We start from the raw sequence: 19,344 nt of genomic DNA on the forward strand, positions 1-19,344 counted from the left end.
ATGAGCTGCAAAGAAGGTATGCCCTTAAAGACAAACACACAGCATATTAGTCTGCAGAGGACCAGAGAGATTAGGTGAAGAATGTTTAGAATCAGGATTTTAGCGTAACACCTCTTCCTGTCTGCATTACCAAACTTTAAGGATTTAACAGAGTTTTTGTAAAGAAGCAGATAATTAATGATTATGCTTACACAGATAAGCTCTTAGCTGCTATCAGTGTTAGATTCTCTGCTTTAAAGCAGTTTTAAATAGGCACTACACAATTCCAAACCCTACCTCCCAGTTTAGGAGCTTTTCTGGTGACACCTGTAACCAGTACATAATATACCAATCATTAAATTGATAACAATATACAGTAACAGCCCTTACATCAGACATCAAGGACTCCTCAGTTTCCAGTAAGAATTAAGGAATCATGAGCCACTGCTAAATTAGTTTAGGTCAGTAAATGATCAATTGCATAAACAAACCTCAGTAGCTTTGTATCGGTGCAATAATAAATATTCATGAATTAATTAGATTTGTCTGCAATAAGTGGGGCAGTGGGACAATGTTGCTAATGGGATACAGTGGGAGTATACTGTGCAATACTCACCTACTCCAGGCTGCACTCCAGTTCCAGGCTGAACTGCTCCACCAAGGGCATAGAGACAAACACAGGCCCAGTTTCAATTCCACACAGCACAACAAAATACAGGTAGTGCAAGTAAACAAGGTAGACTTTACATTGGCTGCTATTAAGACTAATGGGTGAGCACATAATCAACGATACACATATTCCAAGCCACATTGTTTATGAGCTGTTTTAAAAACAGACCACCAAAAGAGACATCTGATTTTTCAGTAATGGTCTGCTTAAAATGTTAAGACGTAACACTGGTTTAGCATTTTCCTAGTTTCCTTAATGAAAGGATCACAGGCTTTATCTTTTGTTTACAATCTTGACTCTTATGCAACTCCATGTAAAACAAGTAATGTACCAGTTTTAGGAGGTTTCAGTCCTGTTCCCACTCCGCCTACTCCAGGATAGTAGCCTCCATAACCTGTGTAAAGGAAAACTAGTCTTGAGCAAAGCCACCTCCCTAACAATAGGAACATGAAGCCGGAATCCTCCACATTTCATGACGAATAGCATCACCCAAGTACAAGTTTTCAGAGAGGTCACACGTTAGAATAAACTGCAAATGTATAAGTAAAGATAAATTAAAAGCTGAAAAGCAGAAAGAGAAGACAACGTTTCAACTACTGAGCCTTCTTTAGGCCACCTGAAGAAGAAACAGTGTGTCTTTTCTTAATTTGCTGCTTTTCAGTATGGGATGGAAGTTGACTTGTTCAGAAGAACTTTGGGATGAAAGATGAGAGATGAACACAGGGCATCTACACAGGTGGAGATGGACTGGAGGAGGGGTACAGAATGAAGATTGTACAGAAGAGAATGGGGCTCACTGTGGCTTTTCAGGAAATGACATCAAGGAAGGTTAGAATAGCAGAGGGAAGGGAGAACATGGTTGCCAGTGTTATCCCTCCTGAGTTATCATTAATAACTTTATAATTTGAAAGTCTAAAGATCATATGTGCAATTTTGTAAAACGGGGCCCGAGTTTAAAGGAGACATGGTCATCCCAACTACTATGTAGCAATGTGCATGCATGTTATGGTGGTCTTATAACATTTCTTCTATGTTCTTAGAGTAGTAGTGCAAACCAGCTGTTGTATCACTTCTGTGTTGCCTGGTACGGGCCACGACAGGCAAGAGACTATTTTTTTTAAAGCTGATGCTCCTGACCACACCCCTCTTCAATAGAGAATAACAACCCATTGTCAATAATGTCAGTTTGTACTTCACCTGCTGGCTTGTAACCTGCTCCCAGTCCTCCAGCTCCTAGACCTCCGACACCCAGACCACCTGCTCCGAGCCCTCCTACGCCATAGTCATGTGGGATTTGGAAAGAATAACAGGAACTGGTAAGCTAAGACACAAAGGTGCTCCTGTTATGAGCCTCCATGGCTGGTTACCTTGGCAACGCAAGCTGCCATGAAGCACACCAACAGCATTTCGCCATCTTTATAAGCTCATTGTCGGTTATTCACATTGTTACTTAAAGGTTAAAGACCAAGTATTGTAAACGAGATCCTTCTATAATCCATCGTTTTAACAGGTGTGACTAAATGGGGCAAAAAAAAAGTTAATTTCAATAAATATTTTCTCTCTGCTAAGGCCTGCACTGAATTGCTCTAGCTAAACACAAGATGGAGCTCTATAACAGTATCATTGACAGCATGAAAACTGCAGGGGGATTATGTATTTGCTCTCTTAAGTTCCTCATTTGGTTTTATAACAACGCTGTACATCTGCTGGATAACCAAATTTCCCACTACATTCTTAAATAGGTCTATGTGCAGTAATTCTCCATCTTTATAAATGTGTGTGCAAGTTGTTTTGTGTCCAACACTGTGGCTGTGTTGTGTGTGTTAAGCTGCTGTTGCACTGCAATTTCCCTCATGGGATCAATAAAGTATCTATCTATCTTAACTTAGTTCAGATTGTACTATGCTCTTATGTGCTTTAAGATATATTACAAGCTTATTAAAACATCTTTTGAAACAACATTTGTTTTTGTGTTGCAACTTGTTTTTCCTTTCAACATCAGAGTCCAATTTTTGATGGATAAAGAGTGCTGAATTCTTTCAACACATGGCACGACAGGATTTTACAGAAATTACAAACTTGGCTCTTTTGCTTAAGTTACTAATGGGTTCCAGCGAGATTTAGGCTTTTTAATCATGAAAACAGCAAGCTGGTTTGGAAGGAGAGGAAGAAGTGGAAGCTGAAACAGAAAACGCCACCCATTGGAAAACATTGCTCTGAACGGCTCGGGGTCAAAGCATTTTGGATTTCCAACCTGAGTCTGAGCATACATTTATAATCTGGAACATTGCTATAAAAACGTAAGCCAATTCACATGTTGAACGTTTCCAGAAACTAGATTAATGCTGTGTGGAAAAGGAGGTAGAATAAAACATGTTTGCTCAATAAGATGGATCACAGGAAAAAAAAGGCGTCTTTTAATTTTAATGTTCTTGGTGGTACGAGGATCGTCCAGCTGCCGTGAAAAGGCTTGCCACATCACATATTTATATGGAGGATTTGGGAGAATTCAGATTTCTGTTGGCTTGCAGACAGTGGGTCGACGAAGATAATGTCACAATAACGCTGAGAATGTATGCCCCTGTGCAGCTGTCAGGTGGTCAGTCTGTGGAAGAATGCAGTGAGGAGCCAGAGATCACACTCCTTGAAGGGAGGAATTAAACCAGGCTTGACAAGCAAAACACAGAGTCCTCACTTTGTTTAGCACTTCTGTAATTAGCAGCTTTCCTCTCCATTAAGTACCAAGCAAGAGCACACTTTGAGAGACATGCAGCCGGAGACATTAGGAGGCCAGCCCTCTAGACATCCAGTAGCCACTGCGGATAATGATAATGTCATTAATTAGCTTATGATATATTCTCTCCTTCTCTCTGCAGAGGCAGCCAGCAGTGGAGAGTAACTGAAAACATACTGTGTGGCTCTGGCAAAAGACCGATTACCGCGCTGCTCAGAGATGTTTCAGGAAAACAGAAACCACTCTGTAAGCACGCAGGCTGCTCACAGCAGGCTGGAGCTACTCTGTGGCACCTGCAAAAGGGGACAGGGGAGAATCTCTCAAATAGCTTAGACTCATCTGACTGGCATCTAACTTCTGGCAAAGCAACTAACATCTGCAGCTGTTAATACAATCAGGTATCTGACTGACACAATTCAAGTGAAATACGAGTCCAGTGGACCAACAGCATTGATGAGCCCAGAATTGGAACCTGTTACAAGCCCTGAACCCTACCTGCTACTCCATAACTTAGACTTACAGTAGGATACTATACAATTTGTAAGCAGCTCTGTGATGGATTGGCATCCCATCCAGAGTGTATCCCGCTTTGTGCCCATTGCTTGCAGGGATAGGCTCTGGCTTCACTGAAGCTTGGTTAAAGCCTCCTTCTCCGAGGGAGTAAACACACCTGTCTGATTTGAGTGTCTGAAAACGATATATCTGCTTTGCACAATTAGACATTTCCCTGGAGGAGCAGAAGTCAGTGTAACAGCTGTCAGATACAGAGGGCAGGGGGTTGTCTGACCTCCTGCAGTTCAGGCTGGGAGGGTGTGTTAGTGGTATCCTGAATTGTAGAGACTTTAGAGAGCACAGGACTGTTTATTCAACTGCTGTGCTTTAACATCAGCAGCCAGCCGGCAGTTCTAATGCCAGTTTTAGGTTTGAAAAGTTAGAAGGCGATAATGAGGACTTGAAAGGATTTTGTTTTGGATTGGATTTAGTAAAGACGGATCCAGTGAGAATTTAGCATTTCTTTTTCTAGTATGTATTCTTGGATTTATTTGAATTCTCTGTTTGTCCCTACAGAGTAGTACTGTAGTTTTTATACAGGGAAACTGGGCACCAGTGGTAAAGACAGCTATGCAGTACCAGTAGGTCTTTGAGACAGGTAATGTCTCTTTCAGTTGATGGGTGAGTCCTGCTGAGTATGCCAGGAGTCTAAGGGTAGGTAGAGGACAGGTTTATTCCAGGTAAAGGGAAGCCTGCAGTGGAAGATTTTGGGTGTTCCATATCTTTCAGGGGTATACAGGACTGATAAATCCTTCCACAGGAGAAGAGGAACTGAAGATCTTTTTGCTGAATGACTCCCCTGTGATAGACTGCTTTTTTGTGGGGGAGGACTTCACTGAAACTGACCACTGGTACATCCTAGCACCCTGTGGAGGGGTTCCGCGAGCCAACAGCGATAGACCAGCTCAACGCGCACGTGTAATCTGGTGACATGCTGGCTCAGGGCTACAGTCTGTGGCTCGGGGGCTTGCATTTCTACACACCCTGTATTGGATAAAGTGGCTAGAAAATGGATGGATTGATAGATCCTAACTACTCCTGTCCAGCATTCCAGTTGATATTTCTTATAGCTACCTTGAATGCCGTAAAAGCAGGTCACCGAACAGGGGGACTCCTGTCCCAATTCTGTCTTTATCTTAGCAGCACCAATCTGTCTCTCAATTTCTCATCTTTGTACTTCGATCAGTAATCAGTATACTGTGCTCCTGCCAGAGCCTCAAATCCTCCTGTACAACCCCCTGGCTCGTAGACATTGCTGTTTCAACCTGAAGGATGACTGCAAGGTTTGCACAGTTAAGCAGAGGCAAAAAAAAAATGCAACCAACAAAAATCTGGGAAGTTGCTTAGCACAACCCATGCAGAACGTCTGTGGTTCAGGAGATTTATTGTGAACCTCAATGCAGTGTGCTTGTTCTCATTCAAAGTACACTGCTCTGTTGATTGTTTTAAACCTTAGAGCGCCACAAATTGTGGTTTGCTGTTTGTTTCAGTCTCCATAACACATGGAGGCAAAATGCTGGAACATTCAGTGTTATTTCCCACATTTTTAGCTGATTATACATCAGAATTCTGACAATACGTGTGATTTATGATGTAAATGCCTGCCAAATGACCAATGTTTTCTGTGACATAGCAATTGCATGGAAAAGCAATACTAATTTGAAGCAAACTAGTTGGATCCAAATGTGTTTTTTATAAAACTGAAACCCTGACAGACTGGGCCTTTATTTTACAATGTAGAGAGAACGTAATTTCATATAAATTGTGTACTGACAGAGAGGGCTTTTATTGCTTAGCGGTAAGTGTTATAACATATTAAGGAGCATTTTTTCAGGAAATATTTTGCAATAATTTTGCTTTGTTATTCCATTTGTAGCCAAGATTTCTGTTTGGGAGAAAATGTTCTATTTGGAATCACAAAACACTAAATGTATAAAAAAGAATACTTAGACAAGGGTCTCTTTTACTGCCCAAAACAACAAATAAACTAATTTTGATTTTCAAAATAACATCTAGGTCAAACATTTACAAAGCGTGAGGAATACAAAGTAAAACATAAAAAGGGAGACATGAAGTATTGGGATGAATAAATCTCTCAATACCTATTTACCATGCAAATCTATAAAGAAAGCAAACAAATTCTCTTTCAGAGGAATTCATAGCATTAAACAGTTGAGTAGAACTGATATTTTCATCTGTTTTCTACTGACAAGGTAAGCCCCACATAAAAAATCTGAATGTAAAACTGCAGTTGGCTATGCGTCAGTCTCTGAGTCCTTTACATTACAGCAGGAGCTACAATGTAAAGTTCCACAAGTCTCAGGACCAATTTATCTTGGGTTCTTGCCTGCTGATTCTGGAGAGGACAAGATCAAATGAAATACTGGTGTTGAGCCTAACACACCAGGGCCAACTGCCAGCGTCTGAATATCCCAGAACAGTAACAGGACACGCAGAGTCCACTGAAGTGACTGCTGTCTTTGTAAATCAAAAAGACACTTGGGAATGCAGCAATGAGAGAAAGGGTGAACAAGACTGAGCTACAAGAATCAATTTTGCATCAGTGGAGCCAGATTTTTTTTAAACATCCCATTTAGTGCTAATTTATCTCACATTAAGGTAAGGTAATCCAGCAGTCATTGTTGCATTAAACTCAATTCACTAGGCAATCAAAACAAAACAGGAATTCCGTCAAAGCTACAGGCACTGCTCTGATTTCAGCCCCTTTCAGGCTCTAAGGTTACCAATATACTGTAACATTCAAGTGAGTGGTATTGAAATATTTAAGACAGGCGTTTGATAAAATAAATTGCGTTGAACGCTGTAACGGAAAGCTTGACGCGTACTTAAATATTCTTATTGTTAAGTGTTTTTTGTTATTGAACTGCACTGAGCTTTCCTGTTGTGGCTTCCAAGCACAACACAATAATGAAAAACATCTTATACCCACATGCTTACACCCACAATTCAAAAACGTGTCCATGTACATCTTCATATGCAAAACCCCCTTGAGTTCCTGTGTAATGCCAAAGGTTTATCATAGTGATATTAGTGTTATAATAATATACTGTACCAGGTCTGTCCAAACTCTCGGACAATAACAAGAGGGAAATTTAGTGACATAGTTTGACAGGATTCCCAACTTTTGTCTTACTCTTCAGACTTAGATTCCCAAACCAGCAGATCAGGGCAATACTTACTGGAGCGCAGATAAATAAGAGGCTGATAAAACATGATGGACAACAAATTATCAACCTTAAAATGTTTAAGCTCCTTCAGAAAAATAGATGATCTGGCCCTTTTGAAAAGAGAATTGACTTGCAGTCCAGAATAGCCCCTAAATACTTATATTTATATAAGGGCCAGGTTCAGACTGCACTGGGATTTCAACTGAATTGGGCAGCAATAGCAGTACACCTTTCAGCACCACTATAAAAAGGTAAGATTCTTCTAATGAGGGTCATTAGTGCTTCTGGCCTTTCAAGGCACCAAAGTGTACCACTCCAATCTGCTTGTATGATGATGCTTTCTTCCCTACCAGACCAGTCACAGCTGCAAAGCTCGGTGAACATGCTGACAGGCAGTTTTTAGGACACACTGCCTCCAGCCTAATGAATGAACTGTAAAGGGATCTCTGCAGAGACAGCACCTGCAGGGATGAGCATTGTAAAAAGAGACCTGACAAGATAATAATAATTAATTATAATTGCTTATATAACTTATATAGTTATATAAACACGTATATAACTCTTTTCTGGACATTCCACTCAAAGCGCTCTAGAGGTAATGTGGATCCCCTCCACCACCACCACTGTGCAGTCCCCAGCTGGATGATGCAACACTCACCATACATCAGCTATTAGTGGGGAGGAGAACAGAGTAATGAAGCCAATTCATAGATTGGTAAGTGCCATTGGGAAATTTGGCCAGAACACTGGTGTAATACCCCTACCCTTTTTGAGAAACACCCTGGGATTTTTAGTGACCACAGAGAGTCAGGACCTTGGTTTTACGTCTCATCCGAAGGATGGCACCTTTTTACAGTATAGTGTCCCCGTCACTTTACTGGGGCATTAGGACCCACATGGACTGCAGGGTGAGCACCCCTTACTGGCTTCACTAACACCCCTTTCGGCAGCAACCTTAGTTTTTCCCAGGAGGTCTCCCATCCAGGTACTGACCAGGCTCACACCTGCTGAGCTTCAATGGGTTGGCCAGCTGTGAGTTGCAGGGTGATATCGCTGCTGGCTAGGTGGGTTCCCAACTCATAGCACCAACAGCAGAACAAGGTGGCAGAAACCACCTGAATGTGCCAGAACTGCTGGCCATTCTGCAAACCGCAGGAGCAATGCTCCTTAAGAAATGTCTGAGCTTGCAGAGCCTTTGCACAACCATCTGATGGCGAACAGTGGGGCTGGTCTTTTCTCACATTTCTTGCTCCTGTTTCACTGCTATCTGTGTCTCTACAGTTGAGCTGATACGCAAGAGAAAAAGTGCAACTGTTTTTTTTTCTCAATGCATATTACTAGGGTCTAAAGATCGGTGTTAATAGTACCAGGGAGATGGCATCAAACAACAAAGCTGTAAGGAAATATTTTGGAGCCAGCTGTGCCTGGTGTATTTAACAGAGTAGAGTATTTCATGGCTGAAATCCAACACAACTGAGTGCTGCCACACCAAATTGAACTGAAGTTTGCAATCTGATGGGCTCTGAGGAACTAAGACTTCCAAGGTCCCACTTCACCATATATTTGTAGAAATAGTGGTTCCAAATCATGTTAATTAACCTGCGACCTGACAGCAGATCCACTAATAAGAGACTCGTTTTTCTCAGGATGAATTCAGGAGAATTGCTCAGCACTAGACAGAGCTCGCAATTACATTTGGACAGCGCTTGAGTACTCATGAAGGAGGCATGCAGAGAAGCTCTCAGAGTCCCAGCCTGGGTGTCATAATGACGTCTTAACAAGCCTGAGCCCAACCAATGCCAACTGAAGTCATTCCGGTAATAAACAGAGCGCAGCACAAAATTGAAAAGGTCTTTTCTGAAAAGAACCCATATGCTTGAGATAATAATGACAGAAGTGAACAGATGTTATTTTGATTAAGTCTGATGAAACCAAGCAAATCTCATTACTTTAGAATGTGAAATGAACAAAGCTGGTATAGGAGGTTTGGACCTCCTTCTTGCACATATTTATTTCATTTAGACACTACAGGCCGTGCAACAAATATTCTGTTTTATTGCTCAAAATTCCCTTAATTTTAGACTTCCAGTTCAGTGCTGCACCCATGAAGGGATAATTCATAGCATCTCCTCCCATCCTCTTCTGAAACTATGTATGATAAAAAAGTCCCTCTGCTGGGCAAGGTGTGCATTGTCGGGTGTCTCTTGACAGCAGCGGTTCCCAGCCCTGGTCCTGCTGACCTTCACACCTGCTGGTTTTCATTCCATCCCACCAGATCACTGAAGCCTCACTTGCTCTAAGATCTTGCTTCAATCGAATATGTGCATTTTGTTTGCAGGTTTGGCATTTTATTTCACTTACAACACACAACGGTTAAAACTCCAGCATGTTTAACAGCTGGGAACAATTCGTTTAAATTAATCTTATTATGATTAAGTCAGTGAAGGGCTTTATGCTGTAGTGGAGGGCTCAGCTGGGACAAGAACTAGAATGGCTGGGACAAGATGTCATTGTACAGCAGTGGATCCCAGTCCTGTGGGTCATCAGGACCAGGACTGGACACCACTGCTGTACAATGACATCTTCTCTTTACAAATCCAGCTCTGTAAATCTGACAGTAATTGCAGGACTCTCCTATATCTCGTGGTTTAAGGGTCACCCAGTATACCAAATGGGTAGACGAAGGGGGAGAAGATCGTTTGCAATAACCTATAATTTGATTCAAGTGACTGATGCCAAGACAGTGATTCCAGTTTTTCACTCGCTTTTGTTACATCACCTGTAACTGACAGTGTTACTACTACAACCTCCAGAACGTTTCCTCTATTACCATTATTTAATTGACTCTTAGCTCAGAGCATGCTGGTCTACTGTAATTAAAACAGTCATGCCATCTGATAGAGACAATGACGAAAGAAAGGTTTGATGTGCAGGTCATAAAGAGAGTATTGGCTGGGACTAGGCCTTAAATAACGACCAAACTCGTTAGATAGGCCGAAAGGCCTTGTCTCATTTTGTACTGGTCTAAAGTTCTTATGAATGGCTCTCTGAAAGGTCTTGTGATGAATGACTGGTCAGAAGAATGGTCTGATATGACAGGTAGAAGCACTCCAAATGTTACATTGGCTTAAATATCACATCATATCAATATCATGTAGGAGGAATGGCATTACAGGTCAAGAATGCTTCAAGTGAAATTTTGAAGCTTGAAATCAAGAAAGTATTCGACTGCTGCTCTTCTGACAGCTGGACAGATGGGCAACGGATGTGATTTCATTTTTAGAAACTTTTTCATCTTTCAGATCCCGGCCAGAAGTTGAACAGGCACTGATGGTTTTCACTCTTTTGAAAGCTGCATTTGGTAAATGAATGTTGTCAATTAAAGGGTGATAGTGACAGTTAACTTGATTTTGAATGCTCCATCAACATACTGTATGTAAAAGAGGGTTGTAGATTGGAGTTAAAAAAAAATATGGAGCTTTGTGTAATCATATAGTATCTCTGCATTTGTTTGCTTACATTCAAGGCAGGTGTATCTTTCAAGGGGGAAGGATTTTTTTTATAAAAAAGCTATCACGTCTGCTGTGTCCTGCCAGCTGGAAGAATTGCTATGGTAGTCTGCTGTTCTGGGAGGGAAACAGTCATAGAAGTATATCTTGCTATAGTGCTAACAGATAAAATAACTTACAGAGGCGGTGAGCTGAATCTAATGTTTGTCGCCAGTCTTATCTCTTTTTCTTCCTGCAACTCATTCTTAATCAGACAGTTGTTATCATTAATGTCCCCTTAAGAAACCAAAGGTATTGAAAGAGTGTAGGATAGATTATGTCTCATGCAGTGCAGAAGAAGTCAATCTGTTTGGTTGAGTTTGTACATTACTGAACAACTCACTATGTTATGGTATTGTATGGCAATGTAAAACATATATTTTTTTCTTAACTGCTGTCAGACATTCAGCTCAAATGTTTCAGGAATGCAAGCTGATGGAGGGCTAATAAATATTTGTTTTTAACAAAATCCTACATAATAAAAAACAATGTTTCTTTAAGCAGGCCGGATATTTGGAACAGCTTAAGTGTTTCAGGCTTAAGGACTTAAGGCAACTTCAATGACTTCTGTGACATTTGCAGTTCCTTTCAGATTTACTACAGAAGGCAAGCTTCAAAGTAGACATTTCTGTTCAGTGTTTCTTGGTACTAGAGAATGACCATTCTTTTTCTATCCTGAGCCAAAAGGATGCCCGCAGCATGCACAGTCTAGGACCTGACAGTAAACAAATTACATCTCCCTGGAAACATCTCAAATTTACAAGAGTTTATTTTACTTAGGCCGAGAGACAGGCGTCCAATACCTCCTCATTCATTACTGTTTTTTATTATGTCTCAAGTAAATCTATGGTGCAAATCATGAACCAAAAATGTCAATACAGAGATCTACTGTCTGTAGAAGTAGAAGACTGTGCTGGCGATGGGCTTAACCGTACCCAGATGGTTCGCATATGTGTTGAGCGCTCACCAGTAAGAATGCTTTTCTGACAGCTCAGAGCAGAGGAATGATACTGTCATGAGCAACTCAGGTCTGTCTCAGAATCCATTTTTCAATTTTTAAAGATTACGTTCAGGCATTCAGTTATAAAAAAATCCAAGTCCTAAAAATAAATGACTCCAAACCAACAGAGTAACGTGGATTGAACAGAATTAATCAAGTGTTGTACCTTTTTGATGAGCAATGTGTCTTTTAAACAAAGGATTGTAATTTTCTGAAATTAGCTGGAGGAAAGCATGATTAATAGCCACTAGAAATTCCGTTCAACTTTCTGAACCTGCTAGGCTGCTTTTAACAAAACACATTGTTTTGTCAGAAGACCTCACTTTGAGTTCAGATAGTTCTGATGGTTCTAACAATATCATATTTGGAAACACTACAAATTATGTGTTTCCTGTTATTAATTCTGTGTTAATAATAAACCATTCCAGTACAGTACAGTGGCCTAATGTCTTCATTTTGCAAACAGTTGTGTTTGTTGGACTATAAAATGTGAGGGCAATGAGAGGATCTCTGGGACTCTAAATCTTCCAAGAAGGTCTTAATTTGTTCTGCATACTGACATTAAATACACATTTAAGGAGGTTGTAGATGTTCTGGTTGGTTTTTGTCAAAAATCGTCAATGCCAAACTACTACATAATCTCGTTTCCCAACTCTGAGGAACAGTTTTATTCAGTTTGCAATTTTAAACATGGATTTCAGTCACTGCCGAACTCTGGTTTTAGTTATTTTCTTTCTATGGATCACTGTAAAAGATGATGTAGGGGCCCTCTTCTCTGATGGCAAGGGATTGAAAGCAGTAATAATGGGGTCAGCTTATAAATATGGGCAATTACTCATCAGCATGGCCTACAGCAATTTCATATTCGATAATGAAATGAATTTCATTTCATATTAAATGATGGTTTTAAGAACAGGTCTGATCTCTGTAATATAAAGCAGATGTTCTGCACAAAGACACAAACGACTTTCCTGATTAATCTCCCTGGCCGCTTTTCTCAATGCTGTGAACAAAATTGTGAAGCACGGATGTGATCCAGGCTGTGAGGTACAGTTCAGGAAAGCGCCTGTGTCTCTAGTGACTTGCCTTTTCACAATAATCCTTGAACGAATAATGGAAATGAGAAAGCTGACCTTTTTCTCATCAGAATGACTGTCAAAATATTCAGACTGAACAATAACATTAAGCAGGACACGAATCCAGTATCAGCACCCTGGCTAACCATCTGCTGTGTGTAAAAAGCCATACGTTATTGTTCAGCCAGCTTTCCACTGAGAAAGCAAGGCCCCTATACCTGAAGACACCAGAATCCCGGGAATGGGTTCTTGGAATCAGGTTCTGATCTACAGCTGCTTCTATCTGAATGTTCTTAATGCTGTGTGCCACAGCTATTGAACCTCAGCTTTAAACAACCCCACGTCCAAAGTCTTAATGAGATGCCTTCAAAACGAATGAAAGGTCCATTCCAGGGCCTCTGTCCAAATGTTAAAGAACAGAGGTGTTCTTATAAAAAATAATCTTTTGTCTGTGACCCATAACCCTGTAGTAAAATCTGGCATGGAATCTGCCTTTGCAAAAAGCTGTCTTGGCTTCATGTATCATGAGCATCTGGCAGTTCTGACTTGTGTCATCTTTATTTCAACAAGGCATCACACTGCCGGAGAAGCACTTCACGAGTAGTATGGCATATTCTTGGTTTGTTAAGCCATCCCAGCTGTTTCTAATGAGCACCTAACTTCATCTGCAAGTGTACGTGCAGACACACAGCCGTTTCAAGGCCTGCGGTGCAAGGCTATGAAGGATTGGTATCACTTTAATGGTTGCAAGCCAAAGTGGGGCTTGCTTGGTAGGGACGGGTAATGGTGCTGATGGCACAAACAGAGATGAATTAAATGCACATGCTCAAGCTGGGCTCCCCCTTTTTATCCATTGATTTGGTTTAGACACTTGTGCTTGGTTTTATTCATTCTGTTTCGCAGCAAACCTTCAGTAATTCTCAATTGGTCAATGCAAACTCTTGACACTTGAGCGTTTTTTTACAACTGTAAAATCCACCAACACCCCACGCCCTCCCACCAACTTACATACTGTAAATGCTGTATCTTTTTTCTCAAAAAGATCTCGAGACTCACACGTGTGAGGGCTGGAAACCATGATGGCAGCAACTCAGGGACCCTGGGTCCGATTCCAGAGGCATGCACGGACTGTAGATTCATTTTGGTTTGCTAACTGTCTATGGCGTGGGGAGCTTACTGTAAATAAGACCCCTTTCTTCTACCCTGTCTGGAACTGCTCTGCTACAATATCCACTCCAGTATAGTTGGAATAAGGTTCTGGCGAGGAAGTAATGTATAAGTTCTATTACAATTACTCGAAATTCAATATAGCTCATCTTTTTCCAAAATGGAAGTTCTGAGAAATACTGTTACATTTTAGGCTTACAGTACCTGAGCCACAAAATGGAAAATGCACCAAAAGATGAAATGTTACCATTAAACCAATGCATATTCCCACATGCATTTTCTTACAGTCCTCTGAGATGCCAAAGGTTGTTTTCTTTTGTGGGGAAACACTTAAGAAAATGATTGAGGCAGGAGGGTGTAGAATAGTCTCCATTGTCTTGTAGGAACCACAAAGCCTTTGTTGATCGGGAACTGTCAGACATTACTGTTGAGTTCCTGACAAATAATTCATAGAATTTCTTCCATAAAAGCAGACAGCAAAATGCAGTGGTTAGAGAATCGGGCATCACTTTCTAGAATCAAATTGCAGTTTATGAAACCCGGCCAAAATCAACGCAGATTAAACATTTGAATTTTTCTGGTCTTGTCTACATATTCTAAGTTGCTTATTTAAACTCAGTGACTGATTAAAACAATAATAAAATAATAATAATAATAAAGTTCTTAGAAGGCCTTGCTTTAAGCAGCTCCATATCTTATCTAGAGCAGCTGCCTTTATTTCATTCCTTATCTCTCCAAACACATACTGTAATACTAGTTCTGATCAAATCTGGGTTTAGGAAATTACATAATGGCAAAACTGTTTTAATGTGCTGAAACTGTATAGCATAGAATGGAAATAAAACAATATTTACAGTACAGTATCGGTATGAAACCTGCGACAAATTGGTTTGCTGAGGTTTCCAGTTATTGTAGAGCCAAAGTTAGAATAACACTAATCAGGAGAGCAGGAGCATTGTTCAGACAGCGTTGGAAGTAGGTTCACACTTATGCAATCATCACTTAGATAAGGGTGCTGGAAGAAAATGATCATGTCCCCCTACTCTTTGCTTTCCTGCACGCCCAAACAGGATGTTGTGGCTCTGAGCCAAACCCTTTGTGCCCAGCAACAAGAAAATCAGCCCCACTTGATTAGAAGAGCTAAAGACAAAAAGGTTCAGTCATTAGGTACCCTTGAAAGCTGACACAGCTATGTACTCTAAATGCAGATGGCTTACAGTACAGCAGGCTAAACATGCTCATATGGCAGTGAACATGTTGCCCCTAAACCAGGGCTCCCCAAGTCTTCAGACCTTGCACTTGACTAATTTTAGCTCTATCCAAGCCCACAAGTTGCCTTCAGTCACTGATGTCGCATGGACCAGCTGTTAATTACTAATCGCTGAGGTGTCTAGTTTTGTGTTTGACGTTTTAGTAGGGTTGCAGAAACTTTCATTTGTGTATAGATCTGAGGCTACTGGCATATGCATGAATTCTATGGAATCCCAAGGCTGTTTGAAGCCTGTATTTCATCAAAACTTTGACCAAATTCACCAACCGCAAAAATACAACCTTAGCGCTGGTCTTTTTGCGTGCCAGAAGCTCTCTTCTGCCCAGCAGAAACCTGCCAGTAAATATGTGTTTTGGAATTTGTGACTAGGAGATAAGTTAAAGCTTTGATATCATCCTGGCCCTAATTGGGTGATTTACATTTTAAATAAAATATGGAAAAAGAAATCCAGAAATACACCATGTGTGCGATTAACATTTTGCAACCAAAACCACCGAGCCTGAGTTGTTTTGTCTGATTCACAATTCTGTATACTGTGGGTCAGCGGAGGAAGGCAATAGAAAGTCTCACTCTTGTAAAACTGTCAGTGTAGTGAGACTGAAGAGAGCACAGCTTACCTCCTGGCTTTGGTGGTTTGCCGACAGCTCCTGTAGCAAAAAAAAAAATCAAACAAAATTAAATACAACACTTCAAGTTAATGATACTTTGAATGCAAGCAACAGTTCATGCTTTTGGAGATTCATTTAGACTTATTTTATATATTAGTATTTCAGGTTCTGGGCTCTGGTTTTGCTTAGTTGTGAGCTGCTATCATTCAGCTCTTAAGTGGTGTTGGAACACTTTGTTAATGTGCCTGAAACAGATAAGAGTGACAAGACTATATAACACCTTTAAAGTTTGTTTTCTGCTTGGGGTGGTTGGAGAAACAAGTAAACAGATTTATAGGGATGCAGGACTGATTCATAAGTTCCCAGTCCTGAAAAGCTTTGATCAAGTAATTTCAGAAGACTTAAAAACAGAAGGCTTCAGAATCATTAATCAATATCAATGTCAATCAATATTACAGGCAGAAGACTGAACAGATGTCGATAAACAGAGGGGATCACAGGAGTCTAGAAACGACTCCCTAGTGCTTTGGTTGAAGCTCATTCTGTACCATCTTTTAAAAAAAGGACAGGTGGAAGTCTTTGATCGTTAATCTATTAGCCAAATGAGCAAAATAAGTGGAAGGGACAGCTTTCATTTGTAACCTTTCTTATGCTCGTATATTAAAAAAAAAAAAATATACTGTACACTGTAAATAATATAAGTAAATATTAGAAGTGAGTTAGCTGAAAAACTCTACCTGTCCCGACACCAGTCCCAACTCCTGCAGGGCCCAGGCCAGTTCCTCCCAGACCAGCTGCCCCAAAGGGAGCTACAGTCAAAAATCAAATCATTTAACATCTCTGCTGGTGATTCAAATTATTATTTTTATTACATTTAAAACAGAGAATCGATCACTTATTTGAAAAACAACTGAATAAAACCCTTTCATGAATCACTCCATTCTTTAATATCTGATTGTGAAAATATTTTTCTTGAGGAGTAGTTGACAGGTATCTTTCTAAAATAAATCACCCCTATGAAAAGGACAGATACTGTATAAACAACAAATGCATTTTTTCTGAGGACCCTCTGCATGTACTGTATCATTTTCTTAAAACAAAACTTGTCACCTAAAAACAGGTTCTAATATAAAACAGTTAAATATATACTGTATATAAAGAGATATAAAGATATATATATATAACAATAAGAAACAGAAATAAAAGAAAATGTAGTCACCTGCTGGTTTTCCAGGTTTATATCCTGGTACTCCCCCAGCTCCTGTAAGAAAGACCGGAAGATTATCAGCCATTCAAAATCAACAGCATCAGTGACAGCCCAATTGTTAGAAAAGGTATTTTCTCAAATATGGAATTAATCCCAGCCTTGTGGAGTTAACAAAATTCAAGAAGATGAAACCTGAATGTTTCGCTATGAATTCAAGCATCGTATGTTATGTTTTTAGTATTTGTTTTGATTTCAAGGAGACTCTTTGCAAACAAAGAGATATAAAAGCCCTTTTATGCCCAACTGCTTGACAAATTCATCAAATAGAAAGATTGGCTTACATGGCAAGTTTGAAAACATACACGATTGTTTATATAAAACACATGAAACACACACCTGAAAATACCCAGATTCTGAGTAACAAATAATCATGTGCCTGTGCTGTCGGTTGCATTAATGTTTGTGTTGTTAAAAATAGTAATGTGTAGTGTGTGTGAAGAAGTTATGATGGTCATTTTTAGTCTCATTCATCAATGAAGATCTTACCTGGATATAGGCCACCAACTCCAGCTGGTAAGTAAACACCTGAAATATAGCAGAACACTCACTTCACTGTTATTGAATCAATAATATTTGTCAGCTTAAAAGAAATGCCTATTGTATGATCTGAGAAAATGTTTTGAAATCGGAATGAAAATATTGGATATATGCTGTGTTCATCATTTGTTTTCTTGCAAAGCGCAACAATTGTGGAAATGTGTACTGAAGATGTAAACTAAATAATATCTTATTATGCAACCATTTGTATATTATGTAGAAAAATAAGTATATCTATAATGATTTACTGGTAACATTTTACTTGAATGAGGCTAAGTAACATCATCTTTAATACAAATCATTGCAAGAATGTACTGTAGCAGGGTTATAGTAATAGCATTGCAATTAGAAGATGAATATATACAGTATACTGCACCGTATATTTTGAGGGGCCAAGTAGCATCTGAATATATATGGCTTAGGGAAGTTATAATCACAAACAGAAGCAAATAAATACATAAATACCAACAAATCACAATAATCTGCGTTTGTTTTCCCACCTTAGACTTTGTCAAGAGAACACATTTAGCACAGCTCAGCTAGAATATGCAAAATTAGACTTCTTTTAGATTTAACAAATTCTGGGGAAAAGAATGCTCTCTACTCTAGCCATTCTGTAGCTGCTCATTACTCCCCAGGGGTGTGTGAGCAAACGGATCAAATAATGTTAAAGAGATTTTATTACCCGCATCACCACTACACATCACTAACCTTTATGATGTTGGAAATGGGCTCTACATGTGTTGTGTGGCCATTTAATCAAAACCACATGTCAAGTGCCGATATATGCTAATCAGCAAATATATTGTGCATTAATACTGCAAGAGGTGTAAATGCATTTCTTCTTTCTACCAGCACTTAGCTTGGATACTGCAGTCAACTCCAAGACTACAGAGCTGTTTACAGCATTCATATCAATTGCTTTTTCATTGAATTTTAAGCTACCAGAGTGCTTGAGTCCTCTGGGTGTTCCACAGAGAGGCAGAATTGCACTGAAACCAAGACATCTTGTTACTTATCCCTAGTTCAGCATTCTGCCAAACATCTGCATGCACAACACTGAGACTCTTGTCATGCACCAGCAAGGTGTTGGAGAGCTTCATAACTGCATTGCAAAAGACACTCAAAGATAATGAGCTAGAGGTTGTAACAAGAGCCTAAAACTGAGAGATGACAGTGGTGTATATTTTGCATGGAACAACATACTGTCAAAAACGTCCTTCAATTGCATGGACAAACATGGCAATGAAACAATACTATGTGCAGTGAAAAAGAAGAAGGTAGTGAGCTTGCATGCAAAACACAATTGAAAGTAACGATATAGAACAGGGCCTAGCAAATCTGAAGCTCTTCCTATATACTTTGCTTCAGTGTATTCAATAAATTCTGAACGTACTGTATTCAATAGACCTGTGACCTGCTTGCTGTGAAACAACTGCAGTAAAGAAATCTGGAATATAATTGGAGAGGAAACCCATCCCCAACACATTGTCAGCAACACATGGGGTTTGGATATCAAGAGACTCTCCATTTGTGTTACCTTAGGAATTAGATAATTTGCGATTAAACGATGGCCGAGCGAGTGCACTGAGTGTAACCTCACACTAACTAGTGTAACTAGTTTCTCTAGGAGAGAGGTGGCACTTTTTATACGAAAATTGGTATTTTTTAAGACTTCCCTGCAGTTGACCAGTTGGAGTAATGTGTCTGAATTATAAAAGCAAGAATTCTCTAACGGTTTTGGAGTG

General features: G+C 39.9%; 1 protein-coding gene across 17 annotated transcripts in view; it reads right to left on the minus strand.

Annotated features, from left to right (window-relative positions):
* Nucleotides 1-19,344, minus strand: part of LOC148643501 (uncharacterized) — a 68,058-nt gene that overhangs the window by 37,004 nt on the left and 11,710 nt on the right. For 7 of the 17 annotated variants that reach the window (XM_088616204.1, XM_088616203.1, XM_088616202.1 and 4 more), the window contains exons 2-9: nucleotides 17,546-17,584; nucleotides 17,012-17,053; nucleotides 16,530-16,601; nucleotides 15,802-15,831; nucleotides 1,847-1,921; nucleotides 981-1,043; nucleotides 596-628; nucleotides 277-306 (exon numbers count right to left, since the gene is read on the minus strand). In XM_088616204.1, the coding sequence (XP_088472330.1) occupies nucleotides 277-306; nucleotides 596-628; nucleotides 981-1,043; nucleotides 1,847-1,921; nucleotides 15,802-15,831; nucleotides 16,530-16,601; nucleotides 17,012-17,053; nucleotides 17,546-17,584 (384 nt within the window). The remainder of the gene's footprint in view (nucleotides 1-276; nucleotides 307-595; nucleotides 629-980; nucleotides 1,044-1,846; nucleotides 1,922-15,801; nucleotides 15,832-16,529; nucleotides 16,602-17,011; nucleotides 17,054-17,545; nucleotides 17,585-19,344) is intronic. The other 10 variants (XM_088616211.1, XM_088616208.1, XM_088616206.1 and 7 more) reach the window with 7 other exon arrangements.

Source organism: Lepisosteus platostomus, chromosome 22 (genome assembly GCF_059453375.1).
Source record: "Lepisosteus platostomus isolate fLepPlt1 chromosome 22, fLepPlt1.hap1, whole genome shotgun sequence".
NCBI classification, from domain to species: Eukaryota; Metazoa; Chordata; class Actinopteri; order Semionotiformes; family Lepisosteidae; genus Lepisosteus; species Lepisosteus platostomus.